The sequence below is a fragment of the Ciona robusta genome, chromosome 3, assembly GCF_009617815.1.
Source record: "Ciona robusta chromosome 3, ASM961781v2".
In the NCBI taxonomy this organism is placed as follows: Eukaryota; Metazoa; Chordata; class Ascidiacea; order Phlebobranchia; family Cionidae; genus Ciona; species Ciona robusta.
The window spans coordinates 170,649-180,944 of NC_143237.1; the positions used below are offsets into that span (position 1 = coordinate 170,649).

Genomic DNA, 10,296 nt, shown 5'->3' on the forward strand with positions numbered 1-10,296 from the left:
TTTAAGTTGGTCGAGAGGTTACAGTTTTATAATTCTTTGAATGTTCTTTGTTTGCTACCAAAGGACTATAAAATATAAAAAAACGTGTCCCATCTCCCCCCGCCCTACTATATATATTTTTATCGGGGAACTTTAGTACGAGTTGTAACGATTCTTACACAATGTTAGCAACTTGAGTAAGGCGACATACCAACTTCCTTTTATACGATAAACACAACCATAGATACCTAAACATATGACAGTCGTTATAACACGGGTGTTCTGTTTCATACACCTCGTGCCCACTTACAAGTTACCACGTATGTAACTTATTTATCCCGGCATGGCGGGGTAACGACAGTTGTTATAACACGGGTGTTCTTAATATATAGCCGTTGTAACAAGTAACTTCAAACCCAAACACGCCATGGCCCAATACATTATGTAAACCATGCATATACGCCCACAATGGTAGCAACGACTACAGTACTAATGTACACTTGACCACAAATGTTGAAACTGCCCTGGCCATGTATCTTCCTGATATGACGTCAACTATAAAAGTGAAACACAAAACCGAAAACTCCCGAAATCTATATTTAACTACGAAGCGGAAATATAGAGCTTACAATGGCGCTGTTTAAACCTTTATGTTTGTTAGCGCTGTCGTGTAACTGCTGTTATACCGAGACCATTTGAGCATTTTACAGGCGCCTGCGTTAATGGTCAAAAGGTTACGGGTTCAAGTCTTAATGCTGCTACCATTGTTGACGTATATGTGTCCTTGGGCAAAACACTTAACGGCAATTGCTCCAACCCAGTGGTCACTAATGGGTTGTCTAAATTGTCAGCAGTACCCCAAAACAACCACCCACAAATTACATTTGTGATAATTTGTAAGCGGGCACAAGGTGTATGAACACTAGTGTTATAACGACTGTCGTTGCCCCGCCATGCAAGGATTAAAATAAGTTACATTTATTTAATCGTATTTTAAAGTATTTCATTCAACAATCAACTTCCTCGGTTAAACTGTTTTAATAAACGACAACTCAACCGCTTAATGTAAAGGACATTCTAATTATATTGTGATGTTTAAAGTAAATATGCGTCTGTCGTAAATGAGACGTTATCAAGTGTTCTGCAGACTGTGGTTCAACACACCCATGTACAATGCCTTACACTTGCAAACCATGCCTACATACTAATTAGATTGCATGCCAGATAATTTAAGAGGCAACGTAGCAACGCGGTTAAACTGACTCACATTGCTTTAAGCGATGTTTCATTACCTGCTTATACAAGTTTTGCTTAACGGGATTATAGAATATTGCAGTCGAAGTTTAAAGATAGGTGGTGTATAATCCGTGTGGAAACAGCAGGTGCTTTTTCATGTTGAAACTTTTGTTTTGTTGAATACGTTGTAGTTTACGCATGTACGTTATGGGCGTGGACTAATTACACGTTAGCATGTTTGTTCGCGAATATGCAAACCCACTAACACGTTACAAGTGTAGGGGAGGGTGCGAGGGGAGGGTCGCTTTATATTTATTGTAGGTTTAGCAGACAAGGTTTTGTTTATATTTGATATTTTTACTTTTGTCGCCTTTTCGTCGTTGTTTTAATAAATCTGACTTATATATATTTTATTGTTTAAGAATCTTATAGAAACAACGCCATTGATTGAGCTGGAAGCTTAAAATACATCCGCCATGTGTTTGGCTTGGCTTTTACTTTCCATCTTCATGGTTTGCGTACATTTGGATCTTGTTGTTGCGTGGAATGCGTCATACCAACGTGAAGATGGTTAGTACGAAGCGGTTTGTATTGTTGGAGAAATCTAACGTATTTATGGTCAGTCGTTATATAACACAGGTGTTCTGTTTCATACACCTCGTACCCGCTTACAAGTTACCACGTATGTTACTTTGTGGGTGATTGTTTTTATGTATTGGTGACAATTTAGAGTTTGGACAACCCATTAGTTAGAGCAGTTGCCGTTAGTTGTCTTGTCTAAGGACAAATAAAATCTTGAACCTTTTCTACTGGTTTATAGACACGCGTGTTAACTACTGGCGTGCCAAAAAGCGCGAGTTTCTGTAAAAATAGCGGTAACATCTAACAAGCAAAAACCATGCAATTTCTCTGTTAATATCTGCCACAGCGCTGAGGTCATTTGATATGTATTATATATTTGGACCGAAGAACCATGGGGTATTTGTTTATATATATAAAATACCATCAATTGTGTTTACCTCTTCGAATACGAGAGTGAAAAAGATCAAATTAATTAAAACAATAAAGAGAAGGGAATTAGCAACAAAACGACAGTCGTTAAAACACGCTACCGGTAAAAATGTACTTAGTTAAGGTGACAAATAAAAGCGTGGCTGCTAAACACACAATAAAGAACTTTCTTTAATAATCTACCCGACTATTAAAAGATTAACCTTCTCTACAATTTAAACTAACCGTCAACTTTGTGGTGGATGTGTGAATTCGGATTATTTGGTTAAATTCGATCAATTAAAGTCGAAATTCTTATTTGGAATTGACCAGCATAGTACAACATGTAGACATAATTATACAGTAGGGTGGGGGAAGACGGGACACCTTTTCATTCTATTTTCTCGTCTCATCTGGTAGTAAACAAAAAAACATTCAAAGAAATATAAAACCGTGTCCTCACGACTCCCATAGACCGTTATTAATTGTTTAAAACACATCAGGATATTTGGATATTATGTGCTTAAGATGTCCCAACTTCCCCCGCAGTACTATATAAACATTTCAAGTGATTATGAAGCAACAACGTGCCTTTAAATCTGAGGATATAAACTTGTAATTATTGACGCGACCAGCGCATGTAATAACACAACAATTCATGTCTGTACATTCACACCAATTCGACATTCTTGCGGAAGGAAACACGATGTATAAGCGCCAGTACGAGTGAGGGAATTAGCCCTCCGGGCACGCATAGATACTTGTCCGTCCAGTTCACTGTTGGATCATCAGTAACTACGAAGTCTTCGTGAAACTAATTTGCTGATAAAGTGTATTACGGTGTGGGTGTCGTGATAACGTTGTTGTAATTACTGGAAAGCGTAGGAGTTTAAGTGAAACCCGGGGTTGTCCCATCTTCCCCAAGTGTTGGACTTCTACGTCATGATCCGGCACACTCGCAACACGGCCAAGCAAGGTAAAACGAGATGTCAATTACCGTTTGCGGGAAGTTTAAGGGAAAGTTGGTTTACAGTCGGCCAACAATGGACTGGGGGCAAGTTACAACACAGCTGTCGTGTAAGGGAGCTGATACGTGTGTGGTATAACAGTAGCAACTATTATGGTGTAGCATCATCGATGAGTTTTGTTTTAATAATCAAAATGTTAGTTGGTGTAAATAGATTGATAGATTAGTTACTTTGTGAGTTAGGATGGTTCGACAACCTGCAGTCGCTGATAATCGATATCAAGCACAAGGTTTGTGGGTTATCCATATAATGTAGTTGGGAATATTTGTTGTTTAATTTATCGTAGAGTGGGGTAAGATGGTCCACTTTTTCGTTCACCTTTATCGTCCCATTTGGTAGCAAATAAGTAATATTTACAGAAATATATAACCGTATATCCCAACCATTATAAAAAGAAGGATTTTTAACTTGTTTATAATTTGTACAAAGTTGTTGTTAAGTTTGAAACTAGAATTTTATATTTGGATCTGTTTTCAAGAATATTGAAATAAAGTTTATTTTCTTACACCATACTTAATCACATATAGCAAAGATTTTATCCGTTTATAAATTAAACCTGGCCATGGTTGGATGTCACTGTAAACCAACCGTTGTGAGGATAAATAAACTTTAACAATGCCGCCTGAGGTGTTGGGTGTTTGCTTTCGATCATTTTTAGCTGGATATTATTACGATATATGAAAGTTACCAGCATTATAATTATGCATACGTGTATTATACGTAAATATGATGCTGCCTAATGTAAAACCTCTTGTAATAAAATACAAGGAATTAGCTTTTAACAACACATACCCACGTCATAATTCAGTTTAAAACGCCCACGGCACAATTTCTTCCACGATGAACGTTCATTATCTTGTGAATAGAACTAGCTTTAGTTTATATTTATCATTCGCATGTTATATGACATAACAGAAGTTATTTTGCATATAGTAGGATGGGGGGAGGATGGGACACCGTTAGCACATAATACCACTTAACTGTCTATGAGTGTCGAAAGGATATGGTTTTATAATCCTTTGAATGTTCTTTGTTAACTATGGGACGAGAAAACAGAATAAAAAGGTGTCCCATATTCCCCCACGTTACTATATTGCATATTATAAGGTAAACTTAAGGTGTAACAGTCACGCGTTTCATGGAATAAGCTTTGTATGTCTGTTTTATTAATAAGCGTGTAGTTATTTTTGATATAGTAGGGTGGGGAAGATGGGACACCTTTTCATTCTATTTTCCCGTCCTATTTGGTAGTTAGCAAGAAACATTCAAAGAATTAGAAAACCATATCCTCACGACCCCCATAGACCGTTGTTAATTGTTTAAAACACGGTCAAGATAATCCATACATTATACGGAGGTTCAATTTAATTAAAACAACGAAGAAAATGAATTAGCAACAAAAAGACAGTCGTCAAAACACGCTAATTACATAAATATTTGAACAAATTAAGTTTGAATTACAATTCTATAATGATTGCGTTTAATAACTATCATTCCAACCCAAACACGACGGTTATAATTTCAACGTAAATGCTGTTTCTTATTATAGAGATTAGTGGTTACATTTGCCCCAATATAATGAACCGAATTAAAGTCGTTTGTTTTATGTAAACATAATTACCCCACTTCAAACCTATTATAACGTGAGAGGCGGTCCTTTCAATCCAGGGTGTACATGGCTTACTTTCATAGAAACGACACTGATCACAAATTAAAATAAAATTTTATTTAAATTCGATCATCACCAAAATTGACACAAAACCCAAAAGTATTTTTTGTGTACGTGTTTGCCGCATAATCGCAATAACCTGAATAAAGGTATTGTCGCTCTGGGGTGAAGAGCCAACTGTGGCCTAAACCCTCGGACCCATGGCGGGGTACTCTGCGGGACCTCACCCATATGGAATAGAATAACCTGAATATAATTTGATTACTAACAGTATCTTGTATATAACCCGCCACCCACACTCCGCCCTACTATAATAAGATTGATTGCAGATCACAACATCCTGACGATCTTCCTCCCGATACTGGCAGTAGCTTTGGTACTTTGTGCAGGGGGATGTTGTTATATGGAGAAGAAGAGAAAGAAAAGACTCAGAGAAAAAGCTGGTGAGGTTTTTAATGAATGGAACTTGTTTGGCAACGACAGTCGTTATAACACGGGTGTTCTGTTTCATACACCTCGTGCCTGCTTGCCAGCTATAACGATGTATATACTAAAGCGTACTGCATGGTATAACGTGCTTTATATACGACACCGGTGACAGCTTTTGTTAATTTTTAGCAAAAAGGCCGAAGACAACCAACAACACACGGCTTAATGTAATAAGGTCACAGAGGGTTATGAACTTGTCGGGAATAACGGCCCTTATAGATATTTATTCCAACAACTTCACTGTGTCGATGTCTTTAGTATGAGATTTATAAATGTAAACAAAAGCATTCGGCGAAACAACCCACGATTATTAACTGAAACAATTTTCACACTTTACAAGGAATTACTCATAGCGTGCTTTAACGAGTGTCGTTTTGCTTTTAATTCCCTTCGCTTCGTTCCTTTAAATGATTTGATCTTCGCTATCATATTTAATAGATAAATATATACTTTATGTTTTACAGCAAGCGCTATCGAAGAAGACATCAGCGACAACGAGTCAGTTGTCACAACCACCAGTTCACGGTATCGACCTTATTTATTGCCTTCCCAAACTTCGGGTAAGTTCATACTCAAGGCTACACATGCGAGGGTATAGAACGTTTGTTTTAATGTTTAATTGAATTAGTTTGGGCTTGTTTACCATTTTGTGATAATGTGTTGGAACCGATCGTTATTGTTGAACATATTCGACAGTATACGAAATAATAAACAAATAATAAATATTCTATGTTTACCACCAAATGGGACGTTAAAAAGAAAGAAAAAACGTGAACCATCTTACCCCAACCTACTATACATACAGTATTATAACAAGTTAAATTAAACGCAGGGCGATCAAATTTATCGCGAGCGGGTTCGGTGACGTCACTTTATGACCGAGCTTCTTCATATGGGGAACCCCCGCCCTACAGGTATAAATGCATGTAACTTATTTATCCTCGCATGGCAGGGTAACGACATTATAACATGGGTGTTCATACACCTCATGTTCGCTTACGAGTTACCACGTATGTAACTTTGTGGGTGATTGTTTTTTTATATGAATGGCTGATGATAATTTGGAAAACCCATTTCTGGCCACTTAAAAAAAGGCAACTTCAATTTGAAACTAAATACCTTCTTGAAACAGCAGACCCGCTTATTAAGCTTCCAAAAGACGCGCAAAAATTCAAACAATTCACACCATCATATCAAATTTAATTATTTAATAAAAAAGCTCCTGCTGACTGTGCATTGAGATTCAATCATGCTTTGCAGTTTCTTTTCTAATGGTCTCTTGTTTTGTTAATTTTTGTTATTTTTTCTTATTTTGATATGACTTTATTTTTATTATTTCCATTATTATTTAGTCGCTACTGACTTTTGTATATAACATTACCACAGCGGACCTGGTTCAAGGCGATCTTCGATAGCTAGCACGCTTAAAAGTGAAACCCGTCGTGGAGATTCGAACAGAGGACGAAACATATCAAGGTCGAAGTCGATGATGGACGTAAGGCAACGACAGGTTTATGATTATACACCGAACCCAGCGCCGATCAGAAGGTCGCATTCCACCACCAGCTTAGTAGATTACCGACCAATGCACAACGATGGTAGATACGAAGACGTTTCAAACTCACGCGCACCCTCACCAACAATGTCGGAATGGTCGATACGAACCGCGCCCCAGATGACGTCACAAGAGAACGATTACATGGTCGGAGGGAGCGTAAGATCGGCCGCGTCGTTGCCGGTTTCGCGACATAGAAGCAAAATGAAGCGATCGTCGTCGCAACCCAACCTCCTTCAGCATGGTATATACGCTGCCAAGACTTACCCGCAAGGAATATTGAAACGGAACGCTCCAAGCGATGATGGAAGGTTCATACCAAGGGGAGGAACGATGTCGTCGGATTCGGGGATACGGGATTTGTATGGAGATCCTGAGATGTTGAAACGAGGTTCACCATCAACGGTAGGTTGAGTAGGTGGGGTGAGATGGTACATCGGGTTGGGGTAAGATGGAACAGTAGGTTGGGGTAAGATGTTATAGTAGGTTGGGGTAAGATGTTATAGTAGGTTAGGGTAATAGGATGTGTAAGGAATATTTAATGTCATTTATTTATTCATTTCAACGAAAAGACAGGATATAGTTATAGAGGTTAACGAGAAAACGGCAGTCGTTAAAACTTTTATGTTTGTAGCAAGTAAATAAGATTACCAAGTGACTAATTTTAGTGTTTAACAACTGTCGTTTCCCTTCTCTTTACTGTTTAAAATAATCTGATCTTCGCTATCGTATATTCGAAGAGACAAATAATAATATTATATTTAGTTTGAAGACAACTCGAGGCCATCCACCCGCCCACAGTCGGTGTACGGTTCAACAAGTGGAAGATACGATCCTTACTACAGGGATAACCCAACCAATGATTACTCGTATGCAAGAAGGAGCCCACCTGGTTATAACGACCAGGGGGGTGTCTACAGCGTGTCTAACAGCGTCCCGTACTCACAACATTACGGGGAAAGAGATTGGGGAAATAATAATGGCAGTTCATACCCGGCAAGTTACGATCCTTATAGTTATGGTGGCAACTATTGGGACATGCAAGGGGCAAGGGGGCGGGTGCCGCACCATGGTACACAGAACAATTATGTGTACGGTAGTATGATATATTAGGTTAAACATCAGAATGGTGATTGTTAAAGTTGAATTGGATGAAACATGATGAATGCCGTCGACGACGAAGAGCGAAAACATGTAAATATATATGGTAGGGTGGGGCAAGATGGAACATGTTTTACTTTACCCTCTTACTTGGTAGTTAACAAGATGATTTACAGAGTTGTATGACCGTATCCTCACGACTCTACATAATGTGCTAGCGGTATCCCGTCTTACCCCACCCTACCTGACGTGCGCTTGTCTATTGCGAAGATTATAAAAAAATAAACGAAACAGCAAGTAACCACCACGTATTTGTTTGTATAAATATTCACCCACAAAGCTACATACATGGTGACTCGTAAGCGGGTACTTTTCTATATCAAGTTATAACAGTTGATAAATTGTAACGATCGCGATGTCACAACTTTGTCATATATTGCAAATTAATATAAAAAAGTCCAACTTGTGTTTTAATTGCGAGCAATATTTCTAAGGTTGTCGGTTTATGTTCCATTGCACAGTTAACGACAACTTCAGCACAAGCTTGTAAAAATGAAACTTGCGGAAGCAAAAACTCACCAACAACACCGCGTGCAACTTTAAAACCTGGCATTAATTATGAAGTTATCACTGCTGGGAAAGTAACGCGAGTTGAATAACCATAATTGTCAACTTACCTTTATCCAGCTGTATATTAACTTGTGTCCCATCCATTATATTCGTATGCAGGATCCATGGATTCAACTTCCATCATCACATGACGCCTTCATTGTTGCATCATTCGTACCTAACTGCCCACATAAGCCACATTATGGATATTTAATCCACCAACTATACACACCTAAATGTAACCAGATAGACAATTCTCTATGCGATATATCTAAATATGTACACAGTAACATGGAGATTCAGCCCAAGTCCTATGAAGTATAGTAGAGTGGGGGAAGATGGGACACCTTTAACACATAATATCCAAATATCCTGATCGTGTTTTAAACAATTAACAACGGTCTGTGAAAGTTGTGAAGATACGGTTTATGATTCATTGAATATTCTTTGTTTCCTTCCAAATGAAAAGAGAAAACTAAACGAAAAGGTGTCCCATCTTCCCCCACCCTACTATACAATCGCTGGTTTAAAATTAAACCGCAAACTAACTAACAATAAACGCACTATAGACTATACAGCTTTGCAAAGTGACAGCGTTTGTTTCAACCACACTGCTGTTTGTACGCGAAGGCGGAGCAAAAAGCAAAATCCGTTGATTAGTTTAGGAATAACCGCCGTTTGCTTTCGGCGTTTCAATCGCAATGTTTCCTTGCAGTGATGCGCAGCTTGTGTAGAAATTAAAACATATTTACCTTTAAGCGCGTAAGAGAAACGACAATTTCTCAGTTGTTGGTTTGAATGAAGTCGTTCCAATTACCTTATGACCTAAATATGAACCAAATCTTATACAAATCACTTTTTATAAGCATTGACAAAGAGTATAGACCGTTTGAAAAGTACGTGCCCATTCATTACACAACCAATCATGACTTATGTTTTTCTGTCGTGTTCTGCATAATACAAGGGCATTTTCCAATCACATTTCACAGCAACAAACAACATGGTCCCAACATATATCATCGTGTAAAGGACCAGGAATGCCTGCAGAAGTTGCAACGCTAGACCAGGGTTGTCGCCAACGTTTTGCTCGAGTGACTTCATAAACATTCCCTGCATCACCTGCAAGATGGCTAACGTTAAACCCGATGTCGCGGTACATTGGTTGTCATGCTTTCGAAGTTATGGCTCGAACTTCTAAGCTGGACGCTGCTACCATTGTGGGCGTATGACGTATCCTTGGACAAGACATATAACGGTAATTGCCCCAACCCAGTGGTCACTAATGGGTTGTCCAAAATATCAGCCATACATGAAAAAAAAACAATCTTCATATAGGCCTTAGTTACATACAATCATTTAACATCTGCTGTGTATCAAAAAGTCCCAGTTAATATATCTCCTGACACAGTAAAACCAAACCTTAGCTTTATCGACCACTGTTGGTGTTGTGTTCATTACCGCAGTGGTGGCATCGTCGTTCAGTGTAGACATTTCCATTTCGTTTCGTGCTTGTTTGGGCGTTATTATACAAACCCAGCAAATCTTACAAAAATGTAGCAAATGTTTTATAATTTGTACTTTTTCACGATTATTGTTTCATAATTGAATTTCATGGTAAATATTCACACAAAATATGCTTA

General features: G+C 38.3%; 1 protein-coding gene and 1 long non-coding RNA gene across 5 annotated transcripts; one reads left to right on the forward strand and one right to left on the reverse strand.

Moving 5' to 3' along the window:
* Positions 1 to 1,623: 1,623 nt before the first annotated feature.
* On the forward strand, positions 1,624 to 8,348 carry LOC149737339 (uncharacterized). Of its 4 annotated transcripts, none has more exons than XM_089874785.1 (6): positions 1,624 to 1,785; positions 5,232 to 5,345; positions 5,856 to 5,951; positions 6,224 to 6,305; positions 6,778 to 7,351; positions 7,712 to 8,348. In XM_089874785.1, exons 1-6 carry the CDS (start codon positions 1,692 to 1,694, stop codon positions 8,057 to 8,059), a joined length of 1,308 nt encoding a protein of 435 aa, XP_089730911.1. In that variant the 5' UTR covers positions 1,624 to 1,691; the 3' UTR covers positions 8,060 to 8,348. The 4 variants fall into 4 exon arrangements, with proteins under 4 accessions (XP_089730911.1, XP_089730914.1, XP_089730912.1 ...); XM_089874788.1 differs by lacking the exon at positions 1,624 to 1,785 and adding an exon at positions 2,989 to 3,181; XM_089874786.1 differs by lacking the exon at positions 1,624 to 1,785 and adding an exon at positions 3,140 to 3,282.
* Positions 8,349 to 9,419: 1,071 nt separating this feature from the next.
* Positions 9,420 to 10,197, reverse strand: LOC149737340 (uncharacterized). Its single transcript, XR_016384617.1, has 2 exons — positions 10,076 to 10,197; positions 9,420 to 9,775 (listed from the first exon to the last, which is right to left on the reverse strand). It is a non-coding gene; the product is annotated as an uncharacterized LOC149737340 (long non-coding RNA).
* Between the last annotated feature and the right edge of the window lie 99 nt (positions 10,198 to 10,296).

Bases quoted from the DNA above. Each gene is read 5' to 3' on its own strand.
- LOC149737339 (XM_089874785.1), top strand. From the start codon at position 1,692: ATGTGTTTGGCTTGGCTTTTACTTTCCATCTTCATGGTTTGCGTACAT. The intron at 5,952-6,223 runs GTAAGTTCATAC...AATTAAACGCAG, and splicing joins ATTGCCTTCCCAAACTTCGG to GGCGATCAAATTTATCGCGA. The intron at 6,306-6,777 runs GTATAAATGCAT...ACATTACCACAG, and splicing joins GGGGAACCCCCGCCCTACAG to CGGACCTGGTTCAAGGCGAT.